The sequence below is a fragment of the Ahaetulla prasina genome, chromosome 1 (genome assembly GCF_028640845.1).
Source record: "Ahaetulla prasina isolate Xishuangbanna chromosome 1, ASM2864084v1, whole genome shotgun sequence".
Taxonomy (NCBI): Eukaryota; Metazoa; Chordata; class Lepidosauria; order Squamata; family Colubridae; genus Ahaetulla; species Ahaetulla prasina.
The window spans coordinates 427,351-445,337 of record NC_080539.1 but is presented as its reverse complement, the minus strand read 5'-3'; the positions used below and the strand labels follow the sequence as shown (position 1 = coordinate 445,337).

Here is a 17,987-nt window from a genome sequence, read left to right as displayed (position 1 = left end):
TTGGAGGGCTTCTGCCAAAGACGGCACGGGGTCTTCACCACAAGAGAGGAAGGTCTCCTCGGTGGAGAATCCAGCTGTGGCCTGCTGAGTGCACCCCATCCATGTCTGCCTCCTGCCCCACGGAAGGAGCAGCCCGGACTGCCTTGGTCAGTGGGGAGACGGTTGGGACGGCATCTGGGCCAGAACTGCCCCCTTCCTCCGAAGAGAACAACACAAAAACAACACAGTCTGTGCTGTGCGTTGCAATCTGTTGGCCCCAACCTCAATGCAGAACAGAAGGGCTAATTCGTCATGTACCCACAGAAGCTGGGTTGGGGGGCGGTTTCCAGAGCCAGCCGGCAGTGTCCCTCTCCAAAGGCCGTCCTGCTTTTGGCAGAGGGAAAGAGGGCAACAAGCCATGGATTCCCCGATCCGTACAGTCCCGAGGTGTGTCTCTGATTTCCTTGGCTAAACTTTTGGAACTGGGTCTCCAGGGAATCATTGGGTAGAAGCTTTGGGGGCAGAAAATGCAAGGGAGAGACAAGGTACCTCCAAACCCCTTGGGAAAAGATCTCTTATGCCTCACCATAAGGTGGACAGTCACTCTTTGACCTAGGAATCAGAGGTCTTTCTGCTACTTCCTGGCAGGAAGCTTGAATCCCAGAGCCCAGCAGGGGCAAAAGCAGGAGGGCTTCAAAAGGGCTTCTCCTTTCCCGAGGCTGCTAAATGCTGGTGCCCTTTACGTGGCAGATGGCATGGACCACCACACACAGGCCTCCACCTGGCCAAGAGGTGGGCTGGCCCTGGTGGGAGTGGATTCTGGGCTACTTAGGCCTGTTCAGTATTGCTCTCCCTACTCCCCAAAGCAACCGGAGGATGAAGCTTTTGCAGAAATCCCTCCCCTCTTCATTCCCATGCCCACCCTAAGGGGTGAGGAGGAGCTCAAGTGGTGACTCCTGGGATGAATCGTGGCTGCATTCTCACATCTCCCAGTTCCTGAAGGGATCTGAGTTGGGTGTACATCGAACCTAAATACATTATAGGGGGTCTCTGCACATATGAAGCAAGTGAGCCCAACCCCCCTCAAAGCAGCCACTCAGGGTGGGGCTGGGGGTGGTCCTGTGAATGCAGCCATGGGCTACCATAGGAATGTCCTCTTCCTGCTTTTTTCCATTTAGATGGAGTGTGGGGAGGGGCTCCCTGAGTCCCAGCTGGTTGACCTCCCTACCTTCCAGGGCTGAGATGTGGTGTCCCTTGTCAGGCCCTGCCCAGGCTGGAGGGGTGGGGGCTGGGGGCTGGGGGAAATATTTTCCCCAAGCAGGAAGGCTTTGGGTGCCACATGTGGGAGATGGGCCTCCTTGTGTTCACGTTCCCTGTTTGAATCCCCTTCCCAAGCTAGGGCCCCCCACTTTTCAAACTGAAAGTTGCAGGGCTGGAAGAACTGAAGAGGGGCTGTGGGTGGGGAAGGGAGGAGAGTGCAGCTTTCAACCCACCCCAACTGCCCTCTGCAACTGCTCATCAGCCAGTTCTGCCTAGGATGGCTTGTACAGATCGAATGGAAGCTAGAGAAGGCGAAGCAGGCGCTGTGTAGAACCACCTGTGCTGGTCCTTCTGTGCCAGACGGCTAGGTCAGTGGAACTTCAGACACTTGAGATGGAGCCTCCAGGCCAGAAGTTATGGGGGGAAGTGGGAGAAAGCCTGGGGCTTCTCTCCAGTAAACCCAATCCTCCCCAATCCAAAACTAAGCCACTTGGATTAACTGAAGCAAGGATCCTACATCCCATGGATTGGGGGGGGGGCTTTGGATGGTGTGTGGTGGGCTTAAAGCTCAGGGCCTTGACTCATTAGGACCCCCATCACCAAGAGACACCAGTTCACTTCCAACAGCACCTGCAAGCTGGACCTGGGGCCTCCGGAGCAAAGGTCAAGATGAGAAAGGTGACAGCCAGGCGTCGGAGGTCTCTGGGCACTCAATCCTACCCTTCAAGTAATGAGGCGCCCCTCCTGGCCCTGACCCTCCCACCCATGGCAGCGCGGGAGGCGGCCGCGTGACAGCAGCGGCGAAAGGTGTGGCGGAGGGAGCGGTCCGACGGCTCAGGTTGGTTTCCATAGCAATAAGAAGGGAGAGGGTCTCGCCGCCGCGTTACCATGCCGACCGTGGTTGTCAATCAAAGCTTTCGGCTCGCCATTCTCATCCCGCACCCACCCCAATATTCTCCAAGAGAAAGGCGGTGACCCCCTCGCCCTCCCCCAGCTCCTAGGCACTTCGAGTCCCACGAAAAGAGCGCGTGTGGACGGCGGTCCTTTGCAGGGAGCCGAGTCGACCTCCGCTGGCGCCCCGCGGCCACTGGCCCCTAAACCCGCTTGCGCAGCCCCAGCTCGGCGTCCGGAGCGGGAGCCCCGCCAAGCCCGCTCTTGCGCCTGGCTCAGCCGCGAGAGCTCCGGGGAGTGGCGCCGCGCGGCGCTCCAAAAGACTTTCATAAATTTTCGATGGGCAGCAGGGAAGGCGGGCGAGGAGGCGGAGGCGAAGCGGAGGAGGCGGCGCGCTGCTGTTGCGAGGGAGGGGAGGCCGAGCTCTGCCCAGCCCTGCCCAACCCAGCCCAGCCCTACCCAGCCGCCGCTGCCGCTGCTGCGGGGAGAGGCGAGCCGAGGGCCGGGGGCGCAGGAAGACGCCCAGCCGAGAGGCAGCGCCAGCCAAGTGGGCGGATTCCCCCCTAAAAGCGCCGCCGAGCGAAGCCGGCCCCGAGCAGCCAGGCACTTAGCCAAGTGGAGCCGGGAAGCCGCCGCGGCCACAGGCGAAGAAGCTGCGGCCGCGAAATGCCGCTGCCCGGAGCGCCGCCGACCCGCGGGCGGATTAGCAGCAGTCCCCGCCGCCGTCGCCGCCGCCCACTGCTGTGAGCGCTGGATCGGGACCGGCCGCGGCGCCTCCGCGCCTCCAAGATGCTTCGCCAAGGTGAGTCCGCCGAGCCGCGTCTGGGAGGGCGCCGGGCTGCCGCGGCCGCCAAACTTCACCAGGGGCTGCAGGCACAGGGGGCGAGTGGGCGAGACCGGCCCTGGAAACTTTCCGGGCCTGGCGAGTGGGGGCCTAGCGAGCGCGGCGGGCTCCGCGGCCTCTGTTTTCCTCGCGGCTCCAGAGCGCCCGCATCTTCGAGGGCCCTGATCCGCTCAGCGCCGGACATGGATGCGGCGGCGGCGGCGGCCTCGGGAGGAAGGCCCCTATCTCCGGCCGGGCGGACCCACGGAAAGCAGCGGGGCACGTGATGTAAATCCCGGGGGGGGGGTCGGGCGGAGCAGCGCCTCCTGTGAGGGGCCGGAGCGAAACTGCAGTCGCTCCCGAGGGGGGCAGCAAGTCTAACCTGGACAGTCCAGAGCGTGGAATTAGAAGTGGGCTGGGGGCTGGCAGAGGAGATCCCTCCTCCCGCGCACTTCCTCCTGGTCTACCCGTTGCCTGCTCCCCGGGGCCCCGGAGCTGCTGGGTGCCCGTGGGAATCCGGCGCTGCGCATTGCCCAAAAGGGCTTCGTACCCAGCTTCTCCAGCTGGAGTAGGCTGAGGGGCGACGCCCGCCCGCGATCCCGGCAGGCGCCGGGCCGCTGTTAATCGGGAGGGCAGCCCCAGACCAGGTCCTCGGGGGTGGGGAGGGTGATCCGGCGGGGCAGACAGGCGGGCGAGGGGTTTTATGTGTTCTTGCGACTCCGCGGTCGCCTGCTTTTTTGGTGGGGGGCCCGGGACCACTGTGTGTGTGCGCGAGTGCAGCTACTTTGTGCGTCTGAAGAAGGGGCGGCGGGGCGGCGGGAGAATCGCGCAGGCCAGTTCGGGGTGCGGGCGTGAGCGGACCGAAAAGCAGTCCCGAGGGTCGTGGACTGTTCTGCTCAGATCGCCTCTTTTCTCCTCGCAACAACCGGCCGGGGGTCTCGGGAGCAGCCGTCCGGCAATTGTTTTTCTCTTCTGTCGCTCGGGGTTTCGGCCCGACGAAGCAGCAGTCCGAAGTGCTGAAGACAAGCTAGGGCGAGGTGGAAACGCAAGAAGGTAGGGGCGAAGTTTCTGGCCATCCCCTTTCCCCTCAGGGAACGACCCCCTGGGCGTGGGCAGAAGGGCGGTGACCCGTTTCCAAAAGATAGGCCAGTGAGGCAAGATGGACCTTTGCTCGGGCCTGTAAGTCTTGGGGCTATCCCGGCTGCCCTGCCGGCTCCAGCGAGCCTTGGAATACTTGAGCTGAGCGGTGATAACAATACTAATAATAGTAATACAAACAACGCTGCTCATGGCTTCCATCGCAGCCCCAGTGACCTATGGAGGCTAGCCCAGTCCCTGTACGGATGTCCTAGAAACAGGGGTGGGAAAGGGGCACATTTGATGGGTGGCTGAAAGCCAACCACCCCCCACCAGAAGCCGGTGCTGTTTTGGCCCAAGAAATCCAGAGGGGTCATAGCTGCCTAACGGGTGGCATCAGAGTTTGAGGCACCTGGCAAGGACAAGGTGCCTTGCAGGACAGCTTGGTGTAATGGGAGGCCTCTGTGTGGAATTGCCCAGCGATTTCATGGTTTTCAAAGATCCTGGACAAATGCACTGAGGTGGATCCCGCTGCCAGAGGCTACTAGGCTGGTGGGGGAGCAAGTCTCTCCTCCCCTGTGCCAGACTGCAGCCCCACATCCCAGCTGCTAAGGGAAAGTGCTGGTTTGGGGCTTCCCATTGAGAACGTCCTGGGGGGGGTGCCTGGGTGGCCTTGGTGAGAGGCAGAAGGCTGGACTTGAGTAGCCTTGGCCTGGCAAACTCAGGGCTACCTCCCCCCCCACACCCGCCCGAACTCCTGCCCCTCTGTGCCTGTTATGGTGAGGCATGAGAGGTGGGGCAGAGGAGTCAACCTACTTCAATGGCAACACTTGGGGGGAACCGCAGGAGAGGTAAATCCTGAAGCTGAAACACAGCGAGGAAAAAGCCTCTCTGCAGACAGAGTCACAATAAATCACAAGCCGCCTGGGGCTTTGTGGGAAAGGGTTAGGGAATAAATATTTAGATTAGGAGGTAAAAGCAAAATATAAGAGGGAAGGGTTGAGAAAAACAATCAGCAGCTCCCCTCCAGCAGGTCTTGGCTGTGTTGTCACTGTGGTAGGAGCCCGGACAGGGCCAGAGAGTGGATTCCTCCAGATCTGGCTTCTGGATGGCCAAGCAAGATCCCCCTGCTCTGCTCCCCCCAAAAGGAGCCCCGGACAGTGCCCTGCAAGGAGAGCCTTAAGGAAAGGGCTTTAAAGGCTGGGGGAGGGGGGCTCAGATCCTGGGGTTCTCCTGTGGAGCAGCGGGGGGGGGGGCTAGTCCCATCTGTAAAGTGGGAGCCTCAGTGGGAAGCCTATGCATCCAGCGGAGGGAGATAGGAAAGGAAGGAAGGCTGGTGGACCCAGCAGAGCTGGAGAGAGGAGGCTCTTGTGCTGGACACACCAGGGCAAGCTCTTCAGGCAGGGGCTGGTCCTTTAGCTTGGGGCTAGACGGTGTGTGTGTGTGTGTGATAAGGGTTATAGTTCAGTCTAATTCTGCTCATGGTTCAAATGGCCGAGAGCCAAAATCGCAACCAAAAGGTGGGGGGACTGCTAAAGGGCATCCAAGTTCTGGGGGTGCAGCGATCTTGGCATCAGCTGAAAATTGTCTCTCAAAGGTGGTGAATGGGATCACAAGGATGGGAGGACCAGTTATGCTTGAAGGCCACGGTGGGGGTGGGGGGAGGGAGAGAAGGGCACCCTATTGCCCTAGGTTGGCCTCCCGCTGAGCAGCGCTTGATGGGCTGGGCCTTTGAGGAGGACTCCACAGCCCCTTTGGTCCAGCGGGGGGAGGGGGGAGACACAGGTGGGTCCTGGACAAGGAAGTTTGCCCCTCCCCCCTGAAACGCACAGCCTATTCAGCTCCATCAAAAGAGGGTGGGCGTTTTGCAAACAGAGAGTGATGGGCGCCGCGACAGCCCCCCCCCCAGCTGTGTGTTACTTGGACATGTGGCTTTTATCCCGGGTTTGGCCCCCTTTGAAGTGGATTGCAATCGCGCCCCTTTGCAAGCATCGCTATTTGTCGGGTGCCGATTTCAACCCGGATCCAAGTCAGGTCCGGATTCCGGAGTCGCCAGGCAAGACGGCTCATCCCGTCAACCCAGATTCATTTTCCTGCGAGGCGCCCCTTCGGTCCGCGGCGTCCGCGAGGGACGGCTGTGCTTTGGCGCCGCTTGGGGGGCGCAGTTTCCGAGCAAACTCGCCGCGGTGAGAAGCTGGTGGGGAAGCGGCGGCGGCGGCGCTCCCGGAGAGGGAAGGTGGTTCAAGGTCAAAGTTGCTCCGCTCCCGCCGGACCTGAGAAGAGCCTCTTGGCCGCCTGCCCGCCCTTCTCCACGGGGCTGTTTTTCTCGGCGGCCTGGCCGATGAGGGCGGAAGGGCGCTTCTTGGGGTCGGAACCCGCCGGGGCTGCCCAGCTTGCCCCGGACTCGGGCCTCCCTTCGCGGAAACGCGGCCGAAAGCAGGCTGGAGGCGGCGGCAGGGAGTGGGGGAGGCTACAGCTTAGCTGCGGAAGCCCCGGCTCTGCTGCCTGGTGGCAAGCGGACGACGGACGGGAAGCGCTTTGCGTGTGCCCCGGGACACCGCTGGGCTGGCCGTGAGCTCGTTTCCCACGCTGAGATCGGCGGCAGCGCTGATCCTGGACTCAGAGGCGGAGCTGGGCTGAAGCGCCGGCATCTCCCTGGGGCTGGAAGGGAGGAAGGGCAGGCTCTAGAGTGGGGGAAGGAGAAGCTCGAGACCCAATGCACGGCAACCCTCCTCTGAGGAGCTTTCGGGGACCGAGGGTGGGGGGTCTTCCCGGGCAACGACCCCTGAGAGAAGCCGAAAGGGCCGATTCGAGGCTGAATGGAGAGGGGCCTGGACGGCGGGATGTGAAGAGGTTGGGGGGTGGGTGGAAAGGAGCAGGGCGGGAAAGGCGGCGAACCGACCGGCTGGAGCTGCTGCAAATGGCGCTCCAACGCGAAGGGCCTAGAAGCCTGGTCGGCCCAGGTTGGCTAGAGGGGAAGAGGAAACAGCCCCGGTGCGGCCATGAGATGCTGCCAGGGCTAGCTGAGGTACAGAGAAGAGAAGGACAGCTGGCAGGGTAGAAGCTCCCACCTGGAGGGAGAGAAGCCTCTTAGATGGCCTATCTGAAGGTAGCTCTTTATTTAGGGGAAGTGTTAATATATTGCAAGTCCATGTATGATATCCCATAAACTAAATAAACACCCCGTTGGAAGGAGGGAAAGTGGGCCGCAAAGGCTGGTTTCCGTCCAGGCCCTGGGCTTGGGGAGTCCTTTTGCAAAAGGGGGCAGAGAGCAGGAACCCCACAAGCTCTCCCTGTGCCCCTGCCTAGAGAGTCTTTCCTTCCCCACCATGCTTTAGGGCCGGCTACCCTCAGAGTCTCCGCCCTTGTTTTCTGTGCAGCTCTGCGGAGCAACAAGGCTGCAGGATTCCCCGAGAGACACAAGGCTCTCGGGCCCAGAGCAGCCGGGCCCCTGGAGACTGTGTGCCAGAGGGTGTGTCTCATGCAGAGATGCCTCCTCCTCCTCCTCCTCCTGCTCTCGCCCCTCCATGGTCAAGGAAAGCCATCCTGCAGTGCTCCCACCCCCCAGGCCTTTTTCTTCTCTCCTCCTGCTTGCTGCCACTCAAACAAGGCTATTCCTACCCATGCTGCCCTGCCTGGGCTTCTGGCTTTTTGGTTTGCATGGCTGGACATCCCTGGGACCAGGGGACCCCTTCTCCTTTGCAACCACAGCTGTGCCTGCCAGTCTCTGGGTCACTTCTGCAGTTCTTCCTGTGGACTTCTGTTGATTACAAAAAAAGATGTTGAGACTTTGGAAAAAGTGCAGGGAAGAACAACTAAGAAGATTGAAGGCATGGAAACTAAAACATATGAAGAACGATTTGCAGGAATTGGGTTTGGCCAGTCTAGAGAAAAGAAGAACTAGGGGTGACTTGATAGTGGCGTTCCAGTATTTGAGGAGCTGCCCCAAAGATGAGAGGGGTCAACCTATTCTCCAAAGCACCAGAAGGCAGGAGAAGAAGCAACGGATGGAAACTAATCCAGGAGAGAAGCAACCTGGAATTAAGGAGAAACTTCCCGACAGTGAGGACAATTAACTAGTGGAACAACTTGCCACCAGAGATTGTGGGCGCTCCATCACTGGAGGTCTTTAAGAAGAGACTGGACAGCCATTTGTCTGAATTGGTATAGGGTCCCCTGCTTAAGCAGAGGGTTGGACTAGAAGACCTCCAAGGTCCCTTCCAGCTCTATTCTGATTGATTAATTCCCTTGATGCAGGTCTTGGGAAAGCAGAACAGGACCCGCCCAGCCCCCAGCCCCATCTTCTCCGGCTCCTCAACCCCTCCCTCCCCTTCCTCTCCAGAAGGCTCAGACTCTGCTCACCTTTTCAGCAGAGTGGCTGTTCAGTTCCAGCAGCGCATCTGGTCTTACCTTCATAAAAGGGAAATACCTTCCTGAACACAAGAAGCCAGTTTCCAAAGCAATAACAACCCCATTGGGGTGGTTGGCTTTCACCCATCCGAGGCCAGGGTTCTCTCAGAATGGATGGTCTTGTACCTAGGCCAGAATTTTTCAACCTCTGCAACATTAAGACATGTGGACTTCAACTCCCAGAATTCCCCAGTCAGCTGGCTGGGGAATTCTGGGAATTGAAGTCCACACTTCTTAAAAGTTACTAAGGTTTTGAGAACTACTTTCCTAGCCCCATCCATTGCCTAGGTAGCACATCAATTTGGACATAAATCAGAATAGAACTGAAAGGGATATTGGAGGTCATTTAGTCCAATCCCCTGCTCAAGTAGGAGACTATATACCATTTCAGACAAGGGGCTGTCCAATCTCTTCTTAAAAACCTCCAGTGATGAAGCACCCACAATTTCTGGAGGCAAGTTGTTCCACTGATTAATTGTTCTCACTGTTGTCAGGAAATTTCTCCTTAATTCTAGGTTGATTCTCTCCTTGGTTAATTTCCATCCATTGCTTCTTGTCCTGCCTTCAGGTGCTTTGGAAAATAAGTTGACCCCTTTTTCTTTGTGGCAACCCGTCAACTACTGGACCACCACTGTCAAGTCACCCCTAGTCCTTCTTTGCTCTAGACTGCCTAAACCCAAATCCAGCAATCATTCTTCATATGTTTTAGTTTCCATACCTTCAATGATCTTAGTTGCTCTTCTTTGCACATTTTTCCCCAAAGCCTCAACATCCTTTTTGTAATCAACACAAATCCGCAGGAAGAACTGCCTCTATCTTATCACCCCCAGGCCTTCCTTTCTCTAAACTAGCCAAACCCAATTCCTGCAACCTTGTCTCCAGGCCCTTAATCATCTTAATTGCTCTTCTTTGCACATTTTCCAAAGTCTCAATGTTTTTCTATAATGTGGTGACCAAAACTGGATGCAGTATTCCAGGTGTGCAGGATATGCATTAGGATAGCAATTATAGAACAATTGACTTCCAAGGTGGAAGTGATGGCTTGGTCATTTTTGACTGCGGTTGTTCTTAAGTGTTGGGAAGGAGGTTGATGACTGACAGGTCCATTATCTGCCCCCTCTCAATCTTTCCCTAATGATTGGTGTTTGGGCAGGATGGGCCTACTCCAGGTGCCATCGCCACAGCAATTCCATTGCAGAGGGCCCCACCCTGCAGGGAGGGCCTTCTCTCTGCCTTCCCATCCCCCAAAGTCCACTGACACCACTTTGTGTAGTGACTGCAATAAACTGAGATGGTGGCCGGTGCAATTTGGGGATGCTTTCCCCAGTGTGAATTCTTAGCTAGTTTTTCTGTCTTTGTAATTGTTCTCAACCATATTCATCATATGACTATTTGTCATCCAGCCATGAAGAGCTTATAAATGGATTAAACCGTCAGCCATCGTCTGTCTTGCCCAGGGACAGGCTCAGGCAGGGCAGGGGCACCTGTCTTCCTTTGGGCCAGGTGAGAGGAGCCTCCTCTGACTCAGCCCGGCCTTCTGCGCCAAATAGGTCCTGGCCACCATGGGGCCACCATGAGGCACTCACGAAGGGGGCCTTCTCCCTCTTGCCCCCTCCAGGTCAACGAGGTTGGAGGGCTGAGCCTCTGCACTGAGCTGGCTTCCCATCCCCTGGACTGAGCAGGGGCTGCCTGGAAGAAGGCAGTGAATACAAAGACAGTTGTGATGGGTAGACTGTTCTGGAGCACAGGCCAGGCACCACAGGTGTGGCCTCTTGCTGGCCACAAACGGACATGGCATGCCTTTTCCTTCTGCTCAAGCAGCTGAGAGACAGCAAGGGCAGGGGGCAAAGGCAGGTCTAGCCCATTGGCAGCCTCCAAGCAGACGAAGGCAACCAAGAGGGACGGGCGCAGCCTCCTCAGCAGCCTGCCAACCACAGGAGGAAAGAGGAAGGGTCCTTCTGGCCTGAGGTGCTGAAGTGGCCACAGAGGGGAGCTCCATGGGGCGCAGGGGAGGCTTCTGGGGGGGCATGAGATTTATCTGTCATGAGTTCAGGGCCTTCAACTTGGCTCCTGGGCCTCTTGGGGTGCCAAGAATTGACAACCCTCCAACTGACCCTCCCCCCCCCCCATGGCCAGCCAGGGGGAATTGGGGAGGCAGGTATTCCCTGGCTGGCACAGCTGGGCTCTCGGCCCTGGTGGTTGATCAGGCACAAGGTTCCTTTGGGGGAGGGGTTGTCTACTTAGTTCCTCACAGAAAAAGTCTGGCATGCCAAGCACTTAAAGCAACTGCTTTCTCCACGGTGATTTGAAGTTTTCCCCGGCAAGAGCCGATGCCATGAGATGCCTCAGCCAGCAAACTGGGATTTATTTGTTAATTTGGGGAGTGTTTAATTTCATCAGGATATAGCAATGGTTGTGTTATTATTTTTGAGATTTAGCTTGGTTTAGCGTAATTTCAGGGTAGAATCTATCTTTGAATAAAGATGAGGGGAGGAAAACCATGTATGCAAAGAGCCAGCATAATATTTTGCTGTGTGAGGCTCATTATAGAAAACAGAAGCATTATTTTAGGAGAAATTACAGTCGGCGGGGGGTGGGCGTGGGCTGCAGAAAGCAGCAAGGCTGTCCTGAAGAGAAGCCCCTTTTTGGCTTCAGGCAAAGCTCCGGGTTTGGAGTCCTCAGAAGGACATGGCTTCCTCCCCCTGGCCCTTTGGGGTGCTGCTGTCACAGCCCACTTGGGAGGGAGCTTTGCGTTGGGGGTCCTGACCCATAACCCTTGCGTGGAGCAGCACAGCTCTTATCTGCCCTTTGGATTGAGGGTGGGATTGGGCCAACCCCAGGGCATGGCAGCCCTGCTTGGCTGACCCTGGGGGGGGGGGGGTAATCAGGACTCCTCCTCATCTTCCCCCTCCCAGATGGGCAGAAAAGGGTCTGCCTGCTTGTGGTGCCCTTGAGGGACTGGAACGCTGGAGAGCTTCTGAGGGCTGGCAGAGAATGGCAGACGGCTCCTCTTTCTTCCTACAAGCAGCTCAGCCCATCCTAGGGTCCACACATGACCCCCGTGGCTGGTTGCACCAGCCCAAGCCAGCCAAGCTCAGGCACTTCCCAGCCAGACCCTGGACTTTGGGAGCATGGAAATAGAGGTGCCAGTGGGTAGGCTTGCCAGGGAGACCCCTGTAGGGCCTTTGGGAGCCCATGTAGGGAAGGGCCTTTTGGGTGCAGCTGGGAGGGCCTGTGCCCCTGGTGCCCTCCTCGCCAGAACCCCTGGAGCCCTGGCACACACATGATGGGGCATCAGGCCTGGCACATCAGTTGCCTCGCCTCTTGCTAGCAAAGCATTCTTAGTTGAAAGGGCTTGCCTGTGTGCCCATGTCTTTTTCCTCAGGGCTCTCTTTTCCTTTTCTGACCTAAACTGGCAGCTGCCAAGCACAGGAAGGCAAATGACGCCATCCTAGCAGGCAGCCTGGCTTCAGCCAGTTTCCTGGGGAGTTTCTGAAACAGCAGCCCACCTTCTTTCACATGGCAGCAGTGGGGGTAGCTGACAAAGGTTAGCACAGGGTCTGCACTCAGCTTGCTGTACCCCTCCCCCCAGTAAGAGGTCACATTCCTGCTGCATTTCTCCCCCCTTAGATGGGGCCAGTGCCCTGCAAATCAGGGGAGGAGGGCTTGGGGCCTCCTGCTGCACCTGCTTCTCTGAGAACCCTCTGGCTTCTCCCCCCACCTCACCAAGGACAGCTTGGAAGCTGAGGAAGGGGTCGAGACAGGGCTCTGAGGGGCTTCTACACAGCTGTGCTGTGGTTGTGTTTGCTGGCTGTTTTGGACAGATACTGGAGGTCAGCAGATTGTGGGGCCAGGCCCTCTGCTGCTGGGGCAGGGGGGCACAGAGGCCAGGAGCCCAGCATCCCTCCCCCCCCACCCCCGCCGCACACACATAGGCACGCAACATCAACAGAAATTAAGGAGAAATGTCCAGGCTGCCCAGGGAGTCTCCCCCAGGAACGGGCTTGCCTGCTCCCCCTTTCTGAAACCTCAGAGGGTGAGAAATCTGCCCCCCCCCTTTTCCCACTCCTTCCCCCCTTGGCAGCCTGTCTTCCTGCTGCAGTTCTCCTCTGATCACACACGGCCTCTTCCCCTCCGAGTGAAAAAAATCCTTTAAGCACCAGGATTAAACCTGAAAGTAGGTCTCTTGCGAAGACGCCAGTTCCTTCCTTCCTGCGGGAAGCCGCCTTCGATGGGCGGAGGGGGCTAGCCCAGCCAGGCAGATGCCCCCCCCCCGTCCCCCTTGTGGCAAAGCCCCCTTTCCAGGCCAGCCCCACCCCACACTCTTGGGCCTGCTGAGTCAGGGCTGGTCCCAGGATGGAGGTGGGGGTACAGACTGCTGCCCCTCCCTCAGCATGGTCCTTGCAGCCTGGTGAAGAAAGCGGGGGGGGGGGGAAGGAAAATGGCTGCGGAGAGCAGAGGAGATGGGCTTGGCGTGCCTCACAGAAGAGCCTTGCGGGGGTCTCAGGAGTCATAGCGCATCCTGCAAAGCTGCTCTTAAAACAGGATTGATTGAGCCAAGGCTTTCTTGGGGGGGGGGTGTTCTGTGGAAGGTCCCCTCCCTCTTCCCCCTCTGCTAATGGCTGCCCTGGACAGGTAGCCCCTCCGGAGATGCCGTACCACCGTTCCGCCATGCCTGGCGGGCTGGGGGTGCAGGTCCTGGGGGGCTGGCGTGCAAGAGATTCAGGCCATCCTCCCCCCATCCCGGTGGTTCTTTGGATCCATTTGCCTGGCTTGGTTTCCAGGGCTGCTTTTAGGCTTAAATGTTTGATGAAGGCGCCTCCTCCGAAGCGATGAGCTGTGGGGCCATTTGGCCCAGGACTGGCTTATAAATAACATGGCCGAGTGAAGGGGGCACCGCGGGGGGGAGGGGCAGATGGGCCAAGCAAGCAAGCCCGGCTGGAGTCCAGGCCAAGGCGGAGGACCGGTTCCTGCAGGCTGTTCTCTGGCCCTGGGCTGCCTCTCCCTGCTGCTGCCCAGATCCTTGGCCTGGCCTCCCCACATCCTGCCTGCAGCCCAGCATGCTCGCCTGGGTCCTGGCCAGATCTTTAGGGGTCACCGGGTGACCCAGATCATCTTGAACCTTTTCCTTTTGAGCAGCAAAATAACACATGCCACATTCCGATGTTTGTCAAGTAGCATGTTTCTCACCGGCTGCGCTGCCCCGTTTCCCCGGTCTGCCTCACCTGACAATGGGTGAGCGCCTGCAGATGTCCAGGGATGGAGTGGGTGGGTGTGGGGAGAGTTTTCTGCCCGGGCTGCCTCCCTGGTGAACAGATGCTCCCCTCAGGACCTCAGCAGCCTCTGGGAAGGAGATGCTTGCTTGAAGGGGCCTTTGATGAGTTTGAAAACTTCACCTCTGCCCTCCCATCCTCGGCTGCATTTGAACCTCTGTCTCCAGACTCACCTAGGTGGCCTCCACAGACAGATGCCGAGGCTTTCATCCCACCCTTGAGAAAAACGCCCCATTGATTCTTTTGGTGGGCAGAGCGCCTGCCGTGCCAACTGCAGAACGGGGCCCTGCCTGCCTGCCAGTGCAGTACCCACCCTGCTCTCCTCAGAGGCTGGGTTCTCCCAGGGAAGCCAGGGGTAGCTGAGCCTGGTTGGGAAGGAGGGGGGCTGGGGGGAGGGCGCACTTTCCCTCCTGCCCTTCAGGAGGGGAGCCCACTGTGCCCATCCAGAGCCTGTCCTGCCAGGCACTCCATGCCCACAAGGGTGTCCTCACCTGAGGGACCCTCCATGCTGCTTGTGCGAAGACATGCTTACAGGCATCTCAGACCTCGCAAGAACCACAACCCTTTGCGGGGGATGCCTCCCCAGCTGTGGATCTAGGACCCTCACGGGTGTGCCTGATTAGCTGCCCCTTTTGGCAAAGTGGGGCTGAAGGCAAATGGGCCCTGCAAGCCACGTTCTCCCCACAAAATTCATCATTTGGTATGAAATGTTTGCACATTGCAGGCTGACAGGTCTGAGGGGCTGTCAGAATGCAGTTGCCTTGACCAAGATGGGCTTGTGCTGGCATACTGGGAGGCTGCAGGGACTAGCTTGATTTTCCTGGGTGCCCTTGGACTCTGCTGGTGCCCCAGTTGGCAAAAACTAGGACTCCAATAGGAGAATTTCTGCCACTCACAGTTGAACAGCAAGGTCCTTGATCATTTCTGAACTGGGTGGTTTTCCTTGCAGACATTTCATGACCCAAACAAGGGAACATCATCAGTGGTAGAAAGGAGTGGGGTTTGTGGAGATGAGGAGGAGGAAGAGGAAGAGGAGGAAGATGAGCAGGAGGAGGACTGGGGTCCATGGTGCTCTCTGAGCTTGGTGGTTTTCTTGCAGACTTTTCATGACCCAGCTAGGGAACACCATCAGTGTAAGGGAGGCTGGGGTTTGCTTGCCCTGCCATAGCAGAGCTACACCTTCTGCAGAGGGTTGGCAGAGAGATGTCCAAGGTGGCTGAGCCTCTTCATTGCCACAACAACCCTGAAGGATCAGCTGGGCTGGGTGCTGATGCAATTGAGCCCCTGCTCACCCTCCTTCCCCACCCCGCCCCACCCAGCAATCTTATAAAATAGACACTAGGATCCATGCTGGGCCAGTGGAGTGCAGGGACCCCCCAACAGCTCCCTGGTTGTGCACCCCATGGCAGAGACTGACAGCAGCCCACCCCATTGCACACCTGGGCTGCAGGCTGAAAGACAGGTGTGGAGATGCCACCCCCAGCCCCACCCTGGGCAGGCCAGGCAAAGGGAAACAAAGAGCAGCCAGGCAAAGCAAAGCCCCCCTTCATGCAGGGGCATGTGCAACACCCTCCCCCTCCCCGCTGCCACTCGGCCTCTCTTCTTGCTGGCAGCCACTCTCGCCTCTTGCCTCTGATCGATAGAGCGGGGAAGCAGCACATCAAAACAAGGTGAATATTTCATGGGATCCAGGGAGAGCTTCTCCCCCCCCCGCCCCTCCTCCTGCCTGCTTCCCCCTCCCACTCGCAGCAGCAGCTGCACAAGGAAATTGATCCGTCAGGACCCCAGCTTTGCTACCTGCAGCCCCCTCCCCAACTCTCCCACAGACCCAGCCAGCCCACCTGCCTCTTGCCCCCACTCAGCTCTAGGCAGCCTGACTGTGAGAAGCAGGCCCTGACCCCTCCCAGCAGCCCCCCTCCCACAGCAGCACCTGCTGCCTTGGCCATCAGAGCAGCTGCCTATTTCCAGATGTGGGGAGGGGGCACTTGCATCCCCCTGGCAGACCAAGGGGCCTGCTTCCTGGACAGAATTCCCTCCCAGACCTGCATCCAAAGTGGCAGCCCCCCTGGCATCAGACAGGCCTTCCTCAGCCTGGGTCTCCAGAAGGGTGGGACTGCAGCTCCAGGCTGGCTGGGGATAATGGGACTTGTTCTCCCAGCAGGGTGGGAGTCTGTGTAGCCCTGAGGATGCCTGGCAGCTGCAGGGGCAGAAGGAGCACTGAGCCAGGGGCTGCTTCACTGCTACCCCACCTCAAGGAAAAGGTGACTGGCTTTGGTGACTGGGTTCTCCCAAGGCTGACCATCTTAACCATCTTCCTAAATGTGGGGGTTCTGTGCCCCACGGCTTGGAGGGATGGGAGAAGCAGCAGAGTCCAGATTGGGGAGGTGGCAAAGTCAGGATGGCCCTTGTGCCAAGGGAAGCTGCCACAGATGGCGGGGAGGCAGCTCCTCCGAGGGAGTGAGGCGTTCCTGGCTAGCAGGAATCATCCCCTCCCTCAGCCAAGCAGCTCAGAAGAACAGCATGTCATCCCCCCAAAGCTTCTCCTTCTGCTTGTAAGGGGCCCAAGGAATCCTTGGCTCTACCCAGTCCAGGGCGGGCCTCTGGCCTGCAGCCATGACAGGAGCCGATCCAAGGGCCCTCTCCTCTGGGGGAGCTGCCTCAGACGCAGCTGCCCGACCTCCTGGGGTCTCCACTCAAGAGGCACCCCCCTTTGGGCTCAGCCCCCTGCCCCTCGCTCCTGTGGTCAGCCCCTGTCAAGGGAGTGGCTGGCTGCCCCCCCCCCCGTGAGTCTCTGGAGGCCTCCAGGGGAAGGGGCAAGGTATAGGGGGAACACCTTGGGCCAGAGGGATCTTTGGCTGCTAGAGTGGCAGGAGAAGGGCACCAGGGCAGCAAGCTGGCTTTGTAGAAGTCTTCCCGCTGCTGGGGAGGGCGGCTGTTGACATGTTTTTGAAGCAATTTCTGATCTGATATCTTCACTAGATTGAGTTTGTAACCAGGTTTATTGTTTAAGCCTGCTGGGATTCCACCGGGAGCGTCTGCTGTTTACCCAGGGCCATTTCATTGGAGAAAACAGCAAACAGACCTGCATTTCAATCTGGTTTTACGTCCTGCCTTCTCTTGGCAACCCTTGTGAAATATGGACAGGTTAAGGCCAGCCGGCCTGGGCTGCTCAGTTCCCGGCTGATTAATGGGCCCAAGCACTGCAGGGCAGGGCGGGAGGGATGAGAAGGGGCAGGCCGACCCCAGCCCCCTGGGGAAGACATGGGGGTCTGCCAGGGGGAGATGCAGGAGAGGAGGGCAGGCTGGCAGGGATAGTTTGTGGGACAAAAGAGCAGATATAGGCTGTGTTTCTGTGCTGCTACCATCCACCCTGGTGAGATGCCTGGTCCAGCTGCACAGAAATTACAGGTACCGATCCCCACAGCCAAAGCCAAGGCTCGGTGAGCCCTTCCCACCAGCCCTTCCCCCACTTTCTTGGCTGGAGATGCCCAGTTTTCCCTCCCCCACTGATGCCACAAGGCCGCTGCTTCTGCCACTTGGTTAGGGGCTGTTTTCTCTCTCTCTCTCTTTCTGGCAATTAGATGTCGCGTAGCCCCCCCAAAAAAATCTTAGAGTGAAACACAAGTAAAATAGGGAGAATTAAAAAGGGAGAAAATCCAATGGCTTCCCAAATGCCACCAATTGGGTGCTGCCCCAGCCACCCTGTGGCGGATCAGGGAGGACAAAAGCAGTGGTGAAATTCAGCTCGTTCTATCTGGCTTGGGCGAACCAGTAGCGCTGGCTCCACCCACCCACCCGGCTGTCATCACATCCCGTTTCTGACCCTCTGCGCATGTGCAGAAAACTCTCTGCATGTGTGGAGGAGGCGCGTGCGCTCACATTTGCGAACCGGTAGCGAAGGTAAGTGGATTTCACCTCTGGACAAAAGGCTGGAGGACAATGACCCAACAGATGACAGACAAGCTCATCTGATGCAGCAGCCAGCTTTAAAAGGTTCTCACTATCATCATCGTCATCATCCTCACAGCTAGAATAATACAGAACTACGTACAAAAATTATTTATTTATGTATTAAATTTATCTGGCCCTGCATCTCACTGTCAAGTGACTCAGGGTGATAAAAAAATAATAATAAAGAAATACAAGAATCGTGGCAAAGCAGGTAGATATTTGCAACTTGTGAAACTTTCTAATCCTGTGGAACTCTCTGCTAGAAGATATTAATCAATAGATTAGGCTTGTCAATGGGCAATGCAGCTAACAATTCTTCATGC

General features: G+C 58.0%; 1 protein-coding gene across 2 annotated transcripts in view; it reads left to right on the top strand.

The window, feature by feature from the left end:
- The first annotated feature begins 2,562 nt into the window (after positions 1-2,562).
- The window catches only part of RTN4RL1 (reticulon 4 receptor like 1), a 32,170-nt gene continuing 16,745 nt past the window's right edge, over positions 2,563-17,987 (top strand). For both annotated transcript variants that reach the window (XR_009152834.1, XM_058164316.1), the window contains exon 1: positions 2,563-2,932. Coding sequence is in view for 1 of the 2 variants with exons in the window: in XM_058164316.1 (XP_058020299.1) it covers positions 2,920-2,932 (13 nt within the window). In the remaining variant the exon portion in view is untranslated. The remainder of the gene's footprint in view (positions 2,933-17,987) is intronic.